The sequence below is a fragment of the Candoia aspera genome, chromosome 5, assembly GCF_035149785.1.
Source record: "Candoia aspera isolate rCanAsp1 chromosome 5, rCanAsp1.hap2, whole genome shotgun sequence".
Taxonomy (NCBI): domain Eukaryota; kingdom Metazoa; phylum Chordata; class Lepidosauria; order Squamata; family Boidae; genus Candoia; species Candoia aspera.
Window position 1 is genome coordinate 37,311,597 of NC_086157.1, and position 22,477 is coordinate 37,334,073.

Here is a 22,477-nt window from a genome sequence, read left to right on the forward strand (position 1 = left end):
TGGAACAATCCCTTCTGGTTTATTAGGTGGAAATATGCACGAACGTTTTTCCTGTACATGTAGCCTTTCACGGGAACATCAGTTTTCCTAGAAAGTCTAATTAAATATAGAGTGGTGCTTAAAAGTTTGTGAACCTTTTGAATTTTCAAAATTTCTGAATCAATATGATCCAAAATGTGATCTGGTCTCCATCCAAGTCCTAAAACTTAAACAATTAAATTAATCAAAAACATTCTATTTGTTCATTTATTTATTGAGTGAACCAAAGCTACATATTTGGGTGTGGCAAAAATATGTGAACCTTTGCTTTCAGTAACTGGTGTGCTCCTCTTGGGCAGCAAACCTGCAACTAAATGTTTCTGTTGATCAGTCCTGCACATTGGCTTGGAGGAATTTTCGCCTATTCCTCCTTACGGAACAGCTTCAGCTCATGGATGTTGGTGGGCTTCCTCGCATGAACTGCCCGCTTCAGGTCCTTCCCCAACATTTTTATAGGATTGAGGTCAGGGCTTTGACTTGGCCATTCCAAAACATTAAATTTCTTTTGCTTTAACCATTCTTTGGTCATAGTGCTTGAGTGTTTTGGGTACATGACCCACTTTCTCTTGAGCTTCAATCACAGACAGATACCCTTACATATTTCTGTAGAATTTGCTGGTACAATTCAGAATTCATAGTTCTATCAATGATGGCAAGCCGTCCTAGTCCAGAGGCAGCAAAGCAGGCCCAAACCATGATACTGCCACCACCATGTTTCACAGATGGGATAAGGGTCTTATGTTGGAATGCAGTATTTGTCTTTTGCCAAACATAACCCTTTTCATTCAAGTCAAAAAGTTCTCTTTTGGGCTCCGCTGTCCACAGAACATTCTTCCAATAGCCTTCTGGCTTATCCATGTGGTCTTTCGCAAATAGTAGATGGGCAGCAATGTTCTTTTTTGGGGAATAGTGGCTTTCTCCTTGTAACCTTGCCATGCACACCATTGTTGTTTAGTGCTCTCCTGATGGTGGTCTCATGAACACTGACATTCTCCAATGCAAGAGAGTGTCATTCTCCCTGATCAAACATTCCCAGAACATCTGATTGGACTCACATGCATGAATGAAGTCAACACGTGTCAAGGCTTGCGGGTCGAGAGAAGGAAGGGGGAACATTCAGGAGTGAGAAAACAGCATGTTTGGGCTATCTCTTATACCCAAGGTCAGCTGGCTGAGCCGTTGCAGTCACCTGCAAGAGACTGGCACAAACTGAGGGAAAGGGGGGCTGCATACCAGAGCGATGGAGGGGAATCTTGTACTCAGTGAGCTGTTTAAGTTAGAGAAAGCATGGGAACTTTCATTCACAACTTTTTTGCCATTCTGTACGGTTCTTTCATTAAAAGATTTCTACTGTGTTCATGTATGAATTGGATTTAATGGTAATAGAGTGGTGCAGTCAACACAGAGAGGCATTTAGGTCCTTAGTTGTTACTCTGGGCTTCTTTGAGACGTCTTGGAAAATTACACACCTAGCTTTTGGTGTGATCTTGATTGGACAACCATTCCTGGGGAGGGTAACAGTGGTGTTGAATTGCTTCCATTTTCCTCAATAAATAAATGAACAAGCATAATATTTATGACTAAATTGTTTAATTGGGTTCTCCTTACGTAGTTTTAGGACTTGTGTGGAGAACAGATCATGTTTTAGGTCATATTTATGCAGAAATACTGAACATACAAAAGGATTCACAAACTTTTGTAGTTTCCCCTTTTGGCTTAACAAACTAGGCACAATAGTTGTCTTCTTAAAAAAAGCCGAACTGTCCTGACTTGTTCTGAAACAATTAATTAGAAATTTCCAGATCTAATTGTTTGTACTGTAAAGGGAAATGTGAATGGTCCATATATCCAGGCAAAATATTGGTGCTGACCATGGCTTAATAAGTCAAGATATGATCAGATGATCAAGCTGGTCAGGTACATCTGAAGTTGACTTCTCTGAGCTGTATTTGTTAAGACAGAAATCTTTTATAATATATATCTCAGTAAAATAAAGCAACCCTCTTCTGTCTTAACTATGGCGGTTATAAATTCAGCACCAGTGGGCTTATTGAAGGTTAGTTCATTGAGCACTGGCATCCATTCCTAACTAAAATCAGAAAACATGCCTTGTAATGTCATGATGCCAGTTCATATTTGGGTAAAAACATTGCATGCAAGTATGCAAGGGCTGGTGTCTGCATCTCAGCATTGTGACACATGTTTTCTTACTTGAACCTCTTTGCCCCTCTGTGGGTGTCTATGCCATAGATTGCTGACACAAAGAAGCCAAGAATTACATTAAAAGCTGAGGGTCACACAAAATTATATTACAGATAGGGAGATCTCTTTGTTGAGACAATATCCAACCTCAAATAGGAAATAGCTTGATGTACTTCTACAGAAATATAAGCATACTCAGTCCAGAACTTGTAAATCACTCTGATAACTCAGCATAAGGGAGAAATATAAAAAGAACTGAGAAAATGGAAGCTTTATTTATTTATTAAATTTATCAGGCCGCCCAACTTCATTGTGACCCTGATGGCCCACAATATAAAAAACAATTTAAAAATACAAACAAAAGAACAACAGGCATCTGGGGGAAAAAAAACCCAGTCTTTAAAAAGAGCCACATAATGACTCTTCTGATGTAAGACAATGTGCTTCACATCTGTCAGTAAAGCTGGTTTCCTGGATAGAACATAGACAAAGAATTATCACTGTGTCTAGAGCCTTGAACCTAGTCACTCCTGCAACACTGGTTGTTATCAATGTGTGCTTCTATAGGCATAGGAAACAGTTCCTGCATTGTCTGTGGTGATGGAATTTGCCGCCAAACTCTTCTAGAGGGCAGTAGGTTGAGGAAGTTGACAAAAAGACAATCCATTCTATGGAGGAAGAAATAATTATAAGTACTATATAAAAGAGCAGTTGATAAACCACTGGAAGCCATGTTTTGTGAAGTGAGTAAAGTCACCTTCTGAACTTGCTGCTTGAGCTATGAAGCACTTGCAGCTCTCAAAGACTCTGAAAAACCATTTCAAGCCCCTTTCCCAGGCTTCCAGGCATATATGTACATACCCAGAAGATACTCCCAATAGGATTGCTGCTGAAATGAAGCATAGTGACCCTCAGAAAACTAGGATAAGGCCTTGAAACTTCAGGGTGTCTACCTGGGTGCTTCAAACAGTGAGTTCAGAGGAAATTTTTCAACTGCTTTACAAAATGCCTCTCCAAATGGTTTGCACAGTCCTTGTATGTAATATTGATGTCATACAGATGTCAGGAACTCTTGGTTTGTGCAACAGGATCTCACCACTCCTGGGTTAATCCTAATTCCTTCAAGTGACAGGGTCTTCAGACTGCTCACACAAGAGGAAATGTGGCCACAGAATAGTCATTCTTCATCCTTTCATAAAAAGTGTTAACTTATATTCCATATAATTTTATCCTCCTAAAACTGATTTTAGCCATCATGAACAGTTATTTGTGCTCCTAAGCCTGTTTCTTCCTAAGAATAGATGTCCTGGGGATGTATTATTTCGGTTCACAAGTGATATCATGTGATTGAATGTTCCCTTTTAAAAAATAGTTATCTGCATTCAGAATGCTACAGCCCATTTTTCTTTGTTGTCTAGTTTTAATATAAAGTAATTCAATCATGTGAGCCCTTACCTGCAATAGTCCAGCCCCCTCAGTAATAATACCCCCTAAAAGAAAATGCATTCCAGAACTGTGGATATAGGTCATAAAGTTCTGTTACAAGACAACTCATATATTTCGATTAGAACTTTTTGATAGTTGGGAATAAACATTTTTGCACATTTCTGCTTCCTTTAACCAAATAGTGGTGCACCAGAATCCTGTTCCTTGACTTCTCTAAATTTCCTTTTTTTATTTTTAAATGAAAAGTGTGATTTTTAGGCTCCTGAATTTTCTCACAGGCTAGTTTCAATGCTTGTGAGGCACTGCAGCAAGAGAACATACACTGTCCTAGCCTAGTCCTTATAGAAGTAAATGTGAGCCTAAATTAACCATGTAAACTAAGTACCAATGATGAGGCATATCTTTTAACATCTCTTTTCAGAGACACAGTTATTTCTTTAGTTGGGGAAAGCTGAGATTACTTCCTACTATCAACTTTTCCTTTATTCTGCCTTTCTTCCTTTGCCAGTGGTGGTAAAATGCATTGCAGCTAGATGAAGTGACCAGAAAAACCTGCACACTGCTTTTAATTGCTAGCAATTAGAAATAAGTACAAATAGTGTACTATTTTTTACTAATTTTTCCTTGCACAATGGACATTGAACAATAAGCATCCTGCATATGAATGTATCCTTGAATGGAATGTGAAAAAAATGGAGATAGAAATCTTATGTGATGGCAGATGTCAATGGGACATCTGAAGTTAGAGGAATTTGTTTCTGATTTACAGAAATGAGAACGATCACTGATTTCTAACCCAATACTGAGTCTTTACCTAATGTCACACTGCACCTCATTGTGAACATGCTTTCCAAACTGTGAGGGACAAACATAGGTGATATCTATTCACAGCTCCAATCTTGCAGAAGGATTGAATGTGTTCTTCATTCTGACTTGTAGTGAACAGATGCTTAAGGCTTTTGTTCAGCCTATGATGAACACATCACCACTACAGGCAGGATGGTGAATCATTTTCTATCCCAAGTAGAAAAAGAACAGCAACACTGTTGGATCAGACTAAGGTGCATTCTCTTTCACATAATGACTAGGCAGGTCCCATTGGAAAGGAAGCTAGGAGAGCAATAGGTTCTTCCCATAGAGGATCCCCAGTAATTGTCAATTGGCAATATATGGCCTCTCAGTCCAGGGGCATATAGACACCATGATTTATTGTTGAGAAACTTTTATATTTCATTAAGTCTATTACTTCCAATTTAATGCCAGCTAGGGATAAACAAGAGCTCCTGCATGAATTTGTAGCTAGGATGACATTTAACACTATTTAAAATCAGTGCTGGTGCTGGTTACTGTACAAGTCCACATATGAATTGAACATGAAGATCCATATTGGCAATGTGAAGACTGCTGTATATCTAGCTTTTGCTGACTTTTCTGTATGCTATGGGCACCCCTACCATTTTAGCAGGTTTTGTCAGTCAAAAAATAGAAAGGAGGTATAGTTTTGCTATGCATATAGAGCATGTTGTGCAGGCCTATTTTTGCTGACTTGACTTGATGACTTGTCTACCACAGATAGAAGCTGTATACTATTTTGTTGTGGGTGATATGCCAGAATGCACGAAGCACTTGCTCATACAGAAGATCTCAAGAAGCCCATGTCCAGTCCATACTATATCTTTCAATGCTAGAGACGAAGAAACAGTTGCTTTCTTAAAGGAGCTAAGTCAGCTAACCACTGGCAGGTATGAGGAAAATGTGATATCTAATGATGTCAGCTTTATAAATTCATATGAGAATAGGTCCCTCTGTAGTTGCTTAAATTGATGCTTTCTGGATAGGTTAGACCACATTTTTCATGTTGTTTTGGGATGATGGGAGCTGTAGTCCAACACAACTGGAATGTATCAAGTTGGAGAAAACTGCAATATACAAATTCTTGGGATAGCGCTCATTTCTCTGTAATTGTTTGATCTCATTGAGAAAGCTGATGCCATGGTTTGCTGGAAAGCCATATTGGCTGACTGAAGAGAATACAGATTGCAAACAATAATTGACTAAGTTCTCATATTTTATTAAGCTAAAATCAAACAAACCACACTATGGCTTAGCATGATGTGTGAAACCAACCATAGATAAAAAATAATTATGGTAAGGAATGGCTTGGTAGTCATTTCAGGGAGGCAATAATGGTGAAGGCTCAACCTTTATTTAGCTTGATATTGAAGCAATAACTAAGTGTCAAGTTGTGTTGGAATAATTGTAGATGTTGTATCTCCCTAGTGCTCTGAGGGCTTATCTGTACAGTTATTTCATCTTTCCAGATAAAAACACTTAAAACACCTTCTCCAACTGGTTCCCTCAAATGTGCTAAGCTGTACTTTCCAGAGTTTTCAGGCATGATGTCCAGAGGGATTGCTATGCTGGAGAGGAATTATTTATTTATTAAATTAGTATGGCTGCCCATCTCACAAATGTGACTCTGGGCAGCATACAGTAAAAACAAAACAGTAAAGGCACATCTTAAAATAGCCATAAAAAACAATAAGCATGCATGTAACAAGACCACAGGAGAGTGTTTAAAAACTCATACATAATAAAGCCATCTCGCGGGCTCCTTGTTTCCAAGGGATCCCCAGGCCTGCTGGAAAAACCACGTCTTGAGAGATCTCTGGAAGGACAATAGGGTTTGGGCTAATAAAAAAAAAAGTGGTTGTAAAACTATGGTTTTGTGAAGAAATGTTAGCAGCTGACTGGATGTGCAATTCTACATTTAGAAAGGTGATGTCAATGAACTAGCTATGGTTTGTAAAAAAGATCAGAAATTTTTGGTTAAGTACTATGACAAATGCCCTGATTAGCTAGCATATGATAAAGAAAATGAATAATGCAAAGTGTTTAGTTATATAACTTGATTTCTTGAATGGCTTTTGTTTTGGCATCCTCTTCTAAATGATGTTCCAGAACAGATTTTATTAACTAACTGATAAAGGCATGAGGGTACCTCATGTTGCCCATGCCTGTTTACCAGCTGCTTTGGAATTTTAATTACATTTTTATCTCCCCAATGAGCTTTTAGTGGCATAGATTGTTCTCCCTCACCTCTATTATAAAAACTATGCGAGGTAGGCGGGGTAGGAGAAGAAAAGATCCAAGGTCATTCAGAATAACAATAGCAATAGTACAGTATTGTTTTATTTTTAGCACTTTTCCTCCTAAAGGAGGGCACACTGTGATTCTGGATGCATATTTATATCCTATGATTACAAATTAATATGCTTTATACTTCAGGTTCCATGCATTTGCTGAGAGGACTGATGATGTGTTTGTGATGGGCACTTCACTCAATAATAAGGATGAGAAAGCTACCCTGAGTTCAAGTAAGCTGAAAGGAAGACTCCCTTTAGGTAAAAAAAACAAACAGTGCCATCCATTGTCCTTAAAAACTTCAAATTAGCATTTTTGTTAGAGATTGTAGAGGTATATTGAATGAGGAAGACTAACATGTTTTTTCAACAAACCACTACAGAGAGAAAATGCCAGAATCATGGTTGATTAAGAGGAGAAGCATACCATGCTAGATTAGATGATGTATGTGTGTATTTGCACATTTGAACACACAAAAAAAACCTGACTGATGGCTCCCCATCTGTGGAATTCAACCTGGCCCCCAAACATTAAATGATCTAAGTAGTTTAAAGCTGATGTTGAAAAAGTATATGAGATAAAATGGACCAAGACAGGACTTAATATTAAATAAGATTCTCCTAGAATTACCACCAGGAGCTAATCCCTATATTTACCATATATGTATATGTATATACCATAATGCCTCCATCTTACAGCTTGTCCAAGGTAATGCTAAGTTCATTGTATTAAAAGCTATTGAAAGATCCTCAAGAACTTTCAAGGCCACTTCTCTCTTCTTCTAGATGCAGGTCATCCAAGTCAGTTTCTGTGCCAAAACCATATTTGATATAAGCTCTAGTTATATCTGCATCTAACACTACCTAGAATTGCTGGCCACTCACTTGCTTTAGCTGTTTGCTCATGAAGAAAATATTTGCAACCAGTTACTGTACATTATTATATAGTGTTCACTTGAAGTGGCCTCACCACTGTCCTGTCTTGTAATGAGATAGGACACCCCATCTTGCCATGAGACATTTATTAACAACTGTAGAGAGTATTGATTACTGTAAACAAGGGTTGAGCAAACTCAATTTTTGATGAAATAATTGGGAAAAGAGAAGAAATCGGAAATATTGGGAAAGACTAAGATCTCTTTAATACCACCTTGTTTACCACCCGAAACTCTTGAAGTTTACCTATATTTCTCCTCACTATGGTAGGCCTTAAAATAACTCCAGCCAACCAGTTAGAGAATGCCAAGATCCTACTTCCTGCATTAGATTTATATATTAAAAAATTATTATGGGGGAGGCTAACAAATTGCTCCTTGTCCCCTGCTCAGTTAAAAAAAAACTGTTACTAAAACTGGAAATCAGGGGTGGGAGTCCAGGAAGAGGTGTTCTTGTTATTGGGAAAATGGGTCACTCCAAACTCTGTGGAATTCCAGCATTTCAAGTGGAAAGTTGCCCTTGAAGCAAGTTCTGATGCACCACAGCTGAACCAGAATCAACTGGCTCAGTTCCCCAATGTAGATGAGGCACAGGACCTAATGGAGCTAATCTGGGAGTGATGCAAATGTTATCTGTGAAAGTAGCCTGAGAAAAACCACACAAGAGTCAAAAAGCGAGAACTGGGGAAATCACTGAGCAGGTGCGTGCTTTCAGTTGAGAGACAATGTTGGAGGCAAACTACAGTGCATACCAAAATGTTTGGATTTTTTTCTAAGGCTATAAAGATGAGATCATAAGGTAGCAAATTAAGCAGCTGTTCCTCATCCAACAGGAGAGACTCTTGAGTGCCTTGATACAATGTCCTTGCTATGGCATGTGATTGGTATTTTCAAACTCCTTATGAACAGCTTTGATGCCAATAGCAGGATTCCAATAGCAGGAACTTGTCAGATTCATATGTATGTGTATGCACTTAATACATGGAGTATGATCGCTTGAGCTTCCACTGATTCTCATAAGGTATTCCAGACTCTCCTCCACACCCCAGCTGTACCTTTCCTGCATCTCCTGGGGAGAGCTGACCAGGTGTGCTGCCACTGGTCACTTTAATCTAGGGAAATCCTCTCTGCCACTGATTTACTAGGGAAGAGGTAAATGGCATCCCCTTCCTTCTGTATTCTGACTTTCTGGGAAAGCATGTCCTAAAGGCAAGATCACCTTCCAGAATGAGACATGCTGATTCATTAAATACTTTAAATCTTTTTTATACAGAGGGAGGCCACAGACTTACAAATGTAAAGGAAAAGAAAAGGGAGGAGGAATGACAATTACTTTTTGAAGAGGATGGCCTCAGCCAATGGCTTTTTCCAATCCAGGATCTCAGACAAGCATGCCAGAAAAAATTTACAAAGCCAGCTCCCGCTCCATAAAATAAAAGAGAAAGTGTACAGCAGTTACCTTCACTGATACTAGGCCAGTTTGGTCTAGTGGTTAAGGTGCTGGGCTAGAAACCAGGAGCCTGAGAGTTCTAGTCCCGCCTTAGGCATGAAAGCTGGCTGGGTGACCTTGGGCCAGTCACTCTCTCTTAGCCCAACCCACCTCACAGGGTGGTTGTTGTGGAGAAAATAGGAGGAGGCAGGAGTATTAGGTATGTCTGCTGCCTTGAGTTATTTATAAAAATAATAAAGGCAGGATAGGAAATAAGTGAGTGAGGGAGTAAATAAATAAATAAATGCTATTCAGATTTATTAGTTTCCAATCTGGTTGTAGTGGTTGTAACTTTGCTCATACCTGCATTGCAGCCAGCCTCTGAAAAGCAGCGAACAGAAAAGGTGAAGAGGTTCTTGAATCAGACTCGACTTTTAGTGACTGCATTCATGCAGGTTTCTTGGCAGCATTTGGGAAGTGATTTGCCCTTTCCTTCTCTAGGAAATTTTTCAGTTTCCCAGTCTAGTCAGCAACCCTCGAATTCCCAGATGGTCCCCCATCCAAAAAATAACCATGGCCAACTTTCTTAGCTTCGAAGATTAGCCAAGGCTGGCTAGGTGCTACTACTTGCTGAAGCTCCAGAAATTGAACTTGAGCCGTTACAAATGTAAAGCTTGCTAGCTATCACTAGTTCGTACTCTGTTAATTATATTTGCAAGAGCACTTTTAATACTACTTAGGGCACAACCTATGTCATCAGGATCCGGATTGTAACAGCTCCCTTACAATTGTAGAGCACACATAATTTTGAAATTTTCTCTAGTTGTTTTCTTGGTCTAATGTGATATATGCCATCATTTGCTAACAATGCCCCACCAGATTATATGTAGAACAAATGGGACAAACTTTGCATGAAGACTTAATGGACACAGATTTGATATCGGGACTCAAAACAAGGACAAAGTAGTATCAAAGCATTTCAGTATCCCAGGACACTCTATAGCAGACAGTGATTGTTTTCAAAAAACAGGATTTTAACGCCACCATTGCGAGGTTGCTGTACTCACTTCAGAAGATCTCAGGCAATCTCAGAAGGTCCCAACAAACACAATAGGCTTTTAACACATTCAAATTCTTAACTGATAAGGTATTAGTAATCTGTCTCTCACGTAATCTGCATCTACATAACCAAACTGATCTCCCTCCCTTTTCCTCCTGCTGCCTTGCCCCAATTTAAATCCTACATCAGTCTAGCCACTCAATGCATTTAGTGAAGTGAATTGCAGCTCACGAAAGCTTATGCCTTTTAATAAAATTGGTTAGTTGGAAAATGTGCTACCAGATTCCTCCTGATTTTCTGATCTTGGGATACTGAACAATATGATCTTATTTCCATGGTGAACTGATAGATTTGCCACAGTTTTAACTGGCAGTTTTAAGAAATGTAGACAAACCTGTCTTGACTGAGCTATTGCTTAGTATACTTTAAAATCACCATAGGTATGCTTTCATACTTACTGGTACTCTACAAGGGAGAAATCAAAAATACACTGCAGAAGATTGCAACAAGTTATGTTACCTACCGCTTCTGAAATGGATGTAGGACATTTTGGAGGATATAGATAGACAAGACAGAGCTCAAATACTGAATAATAATGTGAAGGAACAGTTTTATAACTCACAAAGCAATTCACTGTTCACTTTGCTGTATGGGAAGAAAAATATATTATTTCACTACCATTTTCAGTTGTTTGAGCTGAACACCCCCTATTTCCTGTGTTTTAGGGAAGAGTGAAATTAATTTTTTTTTCTGAGAAAGTGCAGTGGGGAAGATCACCTGTTTCCAAATAGAGATCATTTGTATATTCTCTAGGTCTGTTTTAAGTGAATATGTAAAAGTTTCCAGAAGAGGAAAGAATTGTCTGTCAAATTCTGTAGAATATTAATAAAGAAAAAATGATTAAGAGTGAAAAAAAATCAGTTTCTGTTATAAATATAAATATAATTTCACATAGATAATTTGCAAATACTACTTATTTAACAGCAACTCAGGCAACTGAATTAGGACTGCATAGTCTTCAAAATTTAATTGGTAGTAGTGATTTGGAACTTGTGCAAACACAGTACCTCTCTGGAATTCATTAAAGCAGCCCATCTTTTTCTTCTTTTTTTGAGTTGTCTAAACTATCCTGAATAAAAATTACAGCAGCTTTAAGAGTCCTATTAACTTTAATGAGTGGACTATTTAAAGAGTAGCATCTTTTTTCAGGCTTCTGCCTTGATGTTATAGCTTCTCATGGAAAGAAAAGCTGCTTTATCCCGTAATTATTTTGCCTATCCATTTCTGTTTGATCTTGACAATATCATTTGGGGGGTGAGTATTGTGCCCAGAATTTGTATTACAGATACATCAAGGACCTATTATATAGACTTTTATTTTTAACTCCCTAATGATTCTAAGCATGAAATTTGCTTTGTTTTACCCATAGCAGCTGCATATGTAATCACAACTGCAGCATTTGGTAGTGGCTTGAAACAGATGCAATAGAAGCTGGAGAGGAACTGGCAGTGGGGACAGCAAATTTCATGCCGGTATAGTTTTCCCACAACTCAGTGGTGGATGGGTAGCAGCAATGGGGGAAGGCCCTAAGAAGGTGGAATGATACTACGAATTGAACATGCAAAGGCAGTGCCTGAGCTAAGTAAGATGGGTGCCCCCTTGATTGATTTATTAGATTTGAAACGCTGCCCAATTCTCAAATTACTCTGGCAGCTGATATAATTAAAAGGGAAGGAAAAATTCTCTCTCTCTCCCTCTCCAAAAGGCCCTTTTATAGGTTCAGGGGTCCATTTCAAATTCTCATCTGATTCTGGCAGCCAAACTGAAGATGGTGTTTCTTTGTAGGTTAAGATTGGCCAAATGTTTGAATTTGTCTGGTAGGGATACTGCCTAATCTAACATACTGAGAATAAGAGACTTGAGCAAATAGACTAGAACAGGGCTGGCCAGCCTATATGCAGTTTGTGTGTGTGTGTGCACAGATGCATATGCCTTCAAGTCAGCTTTGATTCCTGGCAACTGCCTGGAGAAGTCCCTGCGGTTTTCTGGCAAGATTTCAGGAGTGGCTTGCCACTGCCTCCTTCCTAGGGCTGAGAGAGAGTGACTGGCCTGAGATCACCCAGCTGGCTTTGTGCCTAAGGTGGGACTAGAACTCACGGTCTTCCTGTTTCTGGCCTGATGCCTTAACTACCACACCAAACTGGCTCACCTACAGTATATGCAGTACCTTTTTTTGCCCCCCTTTTTTTTGTAATCCAAGAAGCACTTAGTTTTCTCAGTTGGCAAAAAGAGGGAGCATAATTTCTAGCTGTTTTGAAATGGCCATCATGGGAAAATTAGGGATGATTTGAAACTGATATAGAGACAAGCTCTGAATAAGAGAGTTGGATATACAGTAAGATTGAAGTTCTTTGGGAGAAAGCTGTTCAAAGAGGGGGTTCCATTTTCACTTTTGTTCAGGTGTGGATACGTCTAGGTCTGAACAATCCTCTCTTCCCCAGGAAAATAGTTGGGTAACTAAGGAGCACCTTCTATGGGCCTTTGCTGTTTGGCATGGGCTGCACTGCTTGATTCTGATTAGATGAAGTGGCTATTTTTATGTATTGTAGTGTAATAGTTGTAGTTGGATACCCCTCCACCTTTGTGCCATTGTTTCCTTTGTAACTTTGCTGATGCGGACTTCAAATGATCCCCGATGACCTTTTCTTTTTTTAAAAAAATCCTCCAAATGTTTTTTTATTTATTGCTAACCCCTAAGTTGATGTGATTTTTACTACATATATTCATCTTTGTTATCCCTTTCATCATCAGCTGTCTTATGAGTGCTCGCTCTGAAAGGTGGAGTCAAAATCTGTTTGATGAATAAGCCAGTTAAAGCTTTCCCACGCACGTGGGGAGAAATTAACTCTCTCTGTTTGGTTGATTTCCTCCAACCCCCAGATCACAAGGGTAAATTGCAGATCTTGGGAAGGTGAGAATAAAAGAAAATTACATACAGTTGACATAATAAGAAGGGATATGAATTTCTTGTTCTTTTGTTTCAAAATCATTTGGGACTATGAAGCTCCTAACAGGAATAACTTCCTAATTCCCCTTAATTTTGATTCAGCAGCTGTTTAATGATTTTCTACATCTAACGAAGTTTCTCTATTGGCTTTCACTGTTAGAAGGAAGCTTTCCATCTGCTTCTCTCTAGGCATCCAGTTTATATTTCAATAGTTGGGCTGAGAAATCTTAAAATTATTCCTGTGCCTGTCCTTTTATGAGTGAATTGCAGTGTGGTTTCAATCAGCCCCAAAGTGTAGTAATCTTCTAGAAATACTTAGTATGCTGTGTCTTGTTAGCACATTAAATGGCAATACAAATAATCCTGGGCATTTAGCTGGCATTATTGCTGTAGTTATGACATCATTCTTATCTATTACTGTGTGAGAGAGCTTTTCACCAGCAGAAAAGAGAGGGGAACAATACATTTGTTTTAATTTTGCCTTTTTTTTCAGTGTACTTAAAAAGAACAGCATTTGCATTCTAACATACTTTGTTTAAAGTGTGGAGAATAAATAAGGAAAGCTGATACAAAATATTTAAATTGAGAGAGTGAGTGCATAGCAAGTTGAGTGTGTCCATGCTAATAGAGGATAGAGATGTTGCAGTCTGTTGCTCTGAAAGTTTACGATGGCATAGGAAGCATGGCATTAACAAAATAAGATGGAGCAACCATGTGTTTTGGGTCAGTGTGGCTGCAGAGAGGATACAGATGGGTAGATAGCTTAATTTGGGTGTACTTGACTGCCTGCCTGCCTGTTCTGTCTGACACATTGGAAGAAAATGATTGGGTGATGCAATCAAACCAGAGCAGCACCAACATATAATTGCTAAAATAAGGTGTGGATTTAGGAGGATGGAAATGGAGAGGCCTCAGAAGGAATGGTACAGTACAGGAACATCTGCCTCCAATCTTCCACTTGGGACAGAATTGGGATAGAAACATCAGTCTGTCTAATGGCACAGCTGGTCCTGAAAATTACATAATTTTGAAATGCTTCTCACCATATGTTTTGTTTCTGCTGTATGTAATTTCTGCAGATATTTGGAGTTGCCTATTTGAACAGGATAGTAAGGTCATTTAAACAATTTACCTCCTATTCCCAGCATCAGTTGGAAAAAGGACTTTTTGTCAGTCTGCCACTGCCTCTAAGTGCTGAATTCTTAAGAAAAGCTGGGTAATGTATACCACCAGGTTGTAAAAAATCTTTCCGTATGTATTATTATGCTTGCTCTGCTCCAAGACTGGAATAAAATATTCATCATAATTAAGAATGGAATATTATTACCCTTCTCTGTTTAAGACCTGCCTAAATCAAACAGCTATAGAACCATAGATGGCTAAATATCTAACACAGAACTTTGGTTTACACATTCTACAATTTTTCTCTGACATTACAGTTTATTAAATAAACACCAAGGAAGTTAAAGATGCTGTTTTGTGCGTAGAAGTTACTCTGAGCAACTTCATATATTTATTTCTGATTTCCAAAGGAAATCAGTAATTTTATTTCTCAGGTGCTCTTGAACCTGTAATTTTCAATAATTCCATGCTGGGCAGTGAGGGAAAAGCCAGTTTTGTATATCCTAGCAGCCATCATTTGAAACAGTATGGATCAGTTTTCAGGGACAGCTGCAGCTCATGTGACTACTGTATATTGTGGGCAAGCACAGCTATAGTCCTGACCCCATCTAAGGAAGCAACTTTCACATATGTTGTTTCCAAGGCAAAAAGGGTTTAGGATTGGGTGTGAACCTACTGGTAGCAATGTGATGTGGCGGGCCTTTTCTATTCGTTTATGAAGGGGAATTGATATGGGTTCCTATACCAAGACAGATACGGGAATCACATTTTCCAGAGGTTTGGTGTCCTTCCTATATGTAGAAGCTTTAGGTATTATACTTAAGCTGAATGTTGAATATATAACTTCTAACGTGAAAGAAATTAGGTGAAACAACTATTGGAAAGGTTCAGACTTTATTCAGGTGGAATAAATAGGAATTGCCACTTCCATTTTTAGTGTGATTATTCACACATCCTTAAATCTGTGTTGTCCAACTGGTTCAAAGACAACCTTCCTAGCAAGTATATCCCCTTTATTTTCCCCTCTCTTTCAAAATCTGGTTCTTAGTTTACTATCAGTGATACGAATGAGCCTAACTGTAATTCTTAATTCTTTTAGTGGCCATTACTGCATTGTTGGAGAGCGAAAATTCCATTAATCAAGTATGCATTGTGAAGAAAAAAGGTTTATATTGTTATGTTTGCCATTGGGATGATTCCGTGTTCTGTTATTGGGGTGGGGATCAGAAAAATTCCTTTTCTTTTATAGAACTTTAGGTAGATCTCAGAGGCAGTTAAGCTGTCAAGCAGTGATGGTGGTAATGACAGCCAGCAGTGCTCATTTCCCAAAACTTTTTGTAGCAGCTGTTGAGTGGCAATCAGTGTGCACTCATTGGATGAAATACACACCCTTGATGACTTATTATGAAGTATAGGTATCCTCAGATGAGTCTACAGAGAGGATCAGAACTTGGAAAAGTGTTGGTGAGAGGAAAGATGATCCAAGTCTCTTGGGAGGCTACGTGTTTAGGTGGTAAATGTTGATATTTTGGGATTTGTTTTTGGTGGTAGAAATGAAATGGCATGCAAACATTGGCTTTGACACGTTCTTACATTTCCTTCAGAGAAATATATATTTCAAGGTTCCTGAGCTTAGGTTTAGGGTAGAAAAGTGTATATGATCAGTCAAGTCTGGGAAATTTGGGCAGGATGCAACTCGCTCAGTTTCAGTAAAGAAATCTAAGTCTTGGGAATGTAATATTTGCTGTATGTAAATGTTTAGGCCATGATAGCCTATGCAACTTACCTTTTAAGGACTGTTTTCACACTTGTTCAATATCATGATTGGCTTAGAATTTAGCTTACTTGTTGAAAAATGCATTTCTTTTCAGTCCCATCCAGTTCTCAAAGCTATTTGTAAAAACCTTAACCATTTATGCCTTGCAGGCTTTCATGCAGTTAACAGGATTTAAGAGGCACAAATGCAATGATCGCAAGATTGGCAGGAAGCTATGATGATAAGAAGATATGCATTGGGACACCACAATGCAAATGTTGCCCTTTCATATTTGCATCTCAATGTCAGGTGCAAATATGTGAGTTGCAGGTTGTGTGTGCTGTGGTGCCATGGTGCATGTTTTGTCACTTGCCCCCCCTCTTGCCTCCTCCCAATGCTATGACAGTGACACTATTTAGATCAAATTTAATATTAAACAGTATTTAGGGTATTAGGTGGGACTACTAATGTATCAATCCATAAGATCTGATTTGAATTAAATATCCTGGGTATTTACTTTACAGTATTTTGTACAGACTGATTTGTTTCTCAGACACATCTGAAATAGAAAACACTGGCTTAAAAGAAACAGGAGTGGAAAGGTTAAATCACCTGTTATTTGAAAAGAGGAAAGTCCATGAGGCTGGGACTTGTGTCAATTTCTGCTCAAAATTGCAAGCCATGGCTTCTTATGTCAGAACCAGGTAGATGTGTACAATGTCTCCCTAACCACAATTGCATAATATTTTTATGAAAAGAGAAAGGTATTTATAGTTCAAAGGCTCTTAGAGAAAAGAAGCTGTTAAAAATGTGGATTAATCAGTAAAACATTCTTATGGAAGAAAGACAATTGTATGTGGTATTAATGATGATTACAAAATCCAGTTGAAACAGTATTAATTAATTTGAAATAAATACTAAAAATCTTTTTGCTGAAAATCTTGAGTGTACATAATTGCTTAAACTTAGTTGATTGCTTTGGGATTTAAGTGATCAAATGTATGCAAGATTGCAATTCTTGTCTCTGCTCCTGATAATTAAGTCCAGTCAAAGAAAGGGAAGAACAAAACTTCTACAAAAGAGAATTTAAAAGGTTTTAATAAGCGTTAACATTGTTACTTGGTTTCAGCCAAAACAAATCTGTACCCTTTTAGTTAAGACAATAATTTTTAGAAGTGTTGCTTAAGAATCCAGGCAAGAGAATTTCTCTTTTGAATATTGTTTTTCAGCAAATTATACTCTTTGAAACTTGGCATTCTGTCTTCTGGGATAATTCTATATTCTCCCATGCATACCTTTGTTTCTCCAGAAGTGCTTTGCATAAGGGAATAAGTGTGAACAGCTATTTTTTCATTGTTGAATGACAAATTAAGGACCACTTGAACTTGCCTGAACAATAAGATCTTCCTCTTGGGCCTTCCAAGGCCCCTCTGTCTGAAACACACAGCTAGCAATTAAGGAAGAGTCTTTTCTGTGCCTGTGTCCTGCGTATGTTTTTGCTCGCCTCACCAGATCTATCAGAGAGAGCATGCTCCGGGTCTCCTCTATGAAGCTACATCATCTTGTTGGTCTCAGGAGTTAAGTCTTCTCAGTGGCAGTGTCTGTCCTATGGAATGGGGGATGACCCTGTTAGCCTTTCCTAAGGCTCTGAAGACCTGGCTGTTTCCCTAGGCACTTGGGTCAGGAGGTCAGGCAGGTTTGCTCTTGATGTGGTTTTATGACTGAGATGTATTGTTTTACCTTGGGTGCCATGGATTATTGCTTGTAACTGCTGGTTTTAATCTTTATACACTACCCAGACTCAGTGTTTTGAGATGGGTGGCTGTATAAATTATATATGTATGTATGTATGTGTGTGTGTATGTGTGTGTGTGTGTATACAGTATATCAATGCTCACGTGGGACCAGCTTATTCCTTTAGAATAAGAATTGCATTCTTGTGTACTGTGTAATCTCACCTGTATTTTTTCAGAACCAAGTCTTGTTGAATTCTGTGGGCTTTATCCTAGGTCAGATGGTATAGGACTGCAGGCAAAGTGATTCTAATTGCCTTGCCTTGTTCTTTTAAAGATGAGATTTTTAAAAACTGATGCTTTGTAAGTTATCTTTTGGGCTTCAGAACTGAAAGAAGTATAAATATTATGATCATGGTACTTATTTTCATTTATTGTTATTAATAAAAATCATAATAAATGAAATGGAGCAAAGAGTCCTTTCCTTTCATTTTTTTTAAATGTATGGAATTGGCTTTTACTCATTTCAGTAAGCTTTTTTTTCATTCAAATGAAGGAAATATAGGAGAGTCCCAGGAGATGGCAGTATATAATAACATATGAAAATGGCACAATGAAAAGTGAAAATGAGAGACTGAGAATTGAGGCTTTACTACTTCTCTCAGAATTGTGCTGGGATTTATGGAAATTATGCATGCATTGTTTTTATTGACTTATATTAATGACAGCAAGAACCCACTGCTGCCAGATTTCTGACTTACGGCCGTCTCTGAAGATCTGCTGTGCTAGCAAATCAGCTCATGAAGTGGTTCGCACCAAGTGTGGTGCCACTGCGGCATCATAAAACTTGACATTATTCTGGTACTGAAGGGAGAAAAATGGTTATTGCACCAAGTAGAGCTGGTGCTGATATTTAATAATGGAGAGGTAGGCTCTGATTGGTCTACAAGGCCTACAGAGTAGCATACTCTCAGGTGTATTTAATTGAAAATTAGGTCCGCTTTTCAATAGATGTTCTGTTCCTGTCCCTAGCTCATCAATTCATATTAGTGAAGCATTCTTTTCCAACGTGTTTTTTAAAATAATTGTTACAGCTTCAAAACAAAATGCTCAGGATGATGATAAGGTTTGTCTGTTTCAATTTCCATAGGGCCAGTCCTCTTAGTCTCATGTGTCAAAAGAGGGAGGGAAGAAAACCAGCAGAGTTTTGCAGCATTATATTGACCGGCAGATGTATGGCGCAAGCATTTGTGGAATAGCATTCACCTGCATTAGACATAATTATACTGCATTTTCAATTCCTTAATTATATTGCATTCTTGATTCCTGCCGGTCTGGCACTTTTCTGTGGTGTGGGTGTGGATGAGGGCTAGATGTTCATTCACGGCCATAATGCTTCCATGTATGGGAGAGTTTGAGGCGTGAGGCATTGGAATGAATTGTGGTAATTCATTTACATTAAGAGACAGCAAAAGGGGTCACTGAAAGACACCATTAAGGTGGAGGTATAGGGCTAACTTCCTAATTCCTGATCAGGACATTTCAGCATTGGCCATGGTAAAGGTAAAGGTTTCCCTTGACATTAAGTCCAGTCGTGTCCGACTCTAGGGGGCGGTGCTCATCTACGTTTCAAAGCCGAAGAGCCGGCGTTTGTCCGTAGACACTTCCGTGGTCATGTGGCCGGCATGACTAAACGGAACGCCGTTACCTGCCCGCCAAAGTGGTACCTATTCATCTACTCACATTTGCATGTTTTCGAACTGCTAGGTTGGCAGGAGCTGGGACTAGCAACGGGAGCTCACCCCGTCACACAGATTCGAACCGCCGACCTTCCAATCGGCAGGCTCAGCAGCTCAGTGGTTTAACCCGCAGCGCCACCGCATCCCACTACCTTATGGGGCTAACTTCCTAATTCCTGATCAGGACATTTCAGCATTGGCCATGGAGGGGCTCCTTTTTGTCATAGAAAGGACTCTCCTGTGATGGAAGCTGCGTGAAGGAATCTTGGAGAGAACAGTTTTATTGATTTCTCTTCCTGGCACACAGTCACTTTCCACGCTGTCTTGAAAAGCTCTGTGACCTACCAATGCAGTTTTCCTAAGCTTATATGGAACTGCAGGGGAAAAGAAGAAGAAACCGTAACACTTCCTCCTTTTTCCTCACTTGGTTCTACTCCCAGTTCTATTCTTTTAATAGAATATACCTGAATTACATGGATGCCTGGATGGCTTCCCCAAATTTAAGGCTTTTTAAATGCATGTTAAAATAATGTATGATTTTAGGAAGAAAACAAGCTCTGGGCACAATCCAGAGAAAGGTATGTATGCTTAAACTACTCTGAAATTAACTATTGATTATGTGCCATTGAATCAGGGTTGACTCCTAGAGACCACATAGATAGATCTTCTCCATGACAATTTGTTCCTAAACAGGTCCTTCAGGTCTCCCAACGGTGCCCCCATCGCCAGTGTAACTGAGTCCATCCGCCTTGCTGCTGGTTGTCCCTTTCTTCTCTTTCCTTCTCTTTCCCAGCATTAGAGCCTTTGCCAGAAAGCTAGGTCTTTGCATAATGTGCTGAAGTAAGATAATTGTGAAATTAATAGGTTTTATTTATTTTCATAAAATATGACTCAAGTATAGAAGTGGCTCCCAGAATTACATAGCCATGAAGAAACTCTTTAAAACAGGGTAGAAAGTTGTCATAGCTGCCCTAGGGTTATCAAATGCAACTGTCCTAACAGTGAGACACACACTGAGACGAGGAGTAGTTCTCTAGTGTTTATTACTGCTACATAAACAGGATCCTAACAAACTGAATAAGCGTGGGAAAAACCCAGACATATAAACCCCAAAAGCTAAGGCGGGCCTGATCTGTGTCTCTTTGAATGGCTGCTTAATTCCTCAGTACTACGCATGCGTTTTCCCCCCTGGATAGAGGCCCCCTCCTGCTCACCGTCATTACTCATGACAGCAACAATATTATGACAGGCTGGAGAAACTCTTCAGGGCTAGCTAATTTTTTCTATGTCTTTACTTCTAATGCAGGAACAGGTGTCAGAGAAGATGTCTACCTGATTTGGAAGGAACTAGAGGAAGCCAGGAATATCTTAACCCAGATACAGAGAATTCTCATAGAGTTTGAGAAGTCTGAAACAGTGGCAGGTATTTTATAAATGCATAGTTACAAAGGGCTTGATTTAGGGACAGTTTGAGTTAAGTTTTACAGGAAAGCATTCTTGATAAGTGCCATACATGAGACAGCAATCTGCAAATTGTAAACCTGTAAAAAAAAGTCTAAATACTAGAATAAAGCTCCCCATGACTTGGCTGGTTTTACTTCTAAGCTACTGCTGAACTTGGGAACACAGCTGTATTGGAGAAGTTAAGAAGATCTAACCTATCAGTCCCTCAGCATTTTTGTTGTTATTCGTCTAGTTGCTTCTGACTCTTTGTGACTTCATGGACCAGCCCATGCCAGAGCTTCCTGTCGGTCATCAACACCCCCAGCTCCCCCAGGGACGAGTCCGTCACCTCTAGAATATCATCCATCCATCTTGCCCTTGGTCGGCCCCTCTTCCTTTTGCCCTCCACTCTCCCTAGCATCAACATCTTCTCCAGGGTGTCCTGTCTTCTCAATATGTGTCCAAAGTACTTCAGTTTTGCCTTTAATATCATTCCCTCAAGTGAGCAGTCCCTCAGCATACACACATATATATTCATTTACTGATGCTGATAGCTACTGATTGTTCAAATTATTATGATTTTCACCTTCACTTGTTCACATGCTGCAGCTTGTCTCAGAAGATCTGGGTTCAATATAAGCGCTCTCTTCTGTGGAAGAATATGTTATAAAATAAATGTATTATTAGTGACCCTAGCAGACTTACTTCCCATGGTAAAGGACATCGTTGGTTCAGAAAGGAATGGACTGGGATCACTGGAGTGTGTTCAGTGTTACTTGACTTTCTCCAGTTCAGCTGAAACAACTTCTGCGTAGGGGGAAGAACCTCTCTCAGGGTCTTCTGCCACTTTTCCCCCCAAAACCAAGGCTTCCCTACTGGCAGCTGATTCCGTCTGTCCCCTCAGCTGCCTTCTGCAATCAGCCAGATTCCTTCTAGCCCTCCAGGGTCTTGGGTTCTGTTTCAAGGTTGCAGGCACAGACAGGCAGACACAGTTGCTAAGGAGTTTATTATTCAGAATTTGTTACCGCTCATCTCCCCCAAAAGAGGGACTCTGGACGGCTGAAGTTGAAGTATTTACTACAGTTTAGGCAGATAACAGCAGGCAGGATCATAATCCAAATACCTAGCAGAGAGTGCTTGCCTGAAAAGTGCCGATGACAGTCCAAGAAGCAAGAGAGTTGTCCAAATACGCTCCAAGAGTCACAGAATGCCAAATTGGGTAGTTAGCCTGTCCAAGAGTCAAGGGTTCATGAACAAGAAGCAGGAACAAGAGTCATGAACTGGGATGCTGAACGGTTGTTTCCAAAAAGGCTGAAGGCAAATCGGCTACATAACTCTCTCTGCAGACAGCTGGCTGCAATTACTCAGGCCTTGTCCTTTGCCTAGCAAGGAGCCTCATTGAGGAACGTTGCTCTGCTCCCTG

General features: G+C 39.4%; 1 protein-coding gene across 1 annotated transcript in view; it reads left to right on the forward strand.

Moving 5' to 3' along the window:
• The window catches only part of VWA3B (von Willebrand factor A domain containing 3B), a 94,894-nt gene that overhangs the window by 14,935 nt on the left and 57,482 nt on the right, over positions 1 to 22,477 (forward strand). The window contains 4 exon segments of the mRNA XM_063304363.1: positions 5,260 to 5,429; positions 6,976 to 7,091; positions 20,918 to 21,034; positions 22,182 to 22,187. Of these exon segments, the coding sequence (XP_063160433.1) occupies positions 5,260 to 5,429; positions 6,976 to 7,091; positions 20,918 to 21,034; positions 22,182 to 22,187 (409 nt within the window).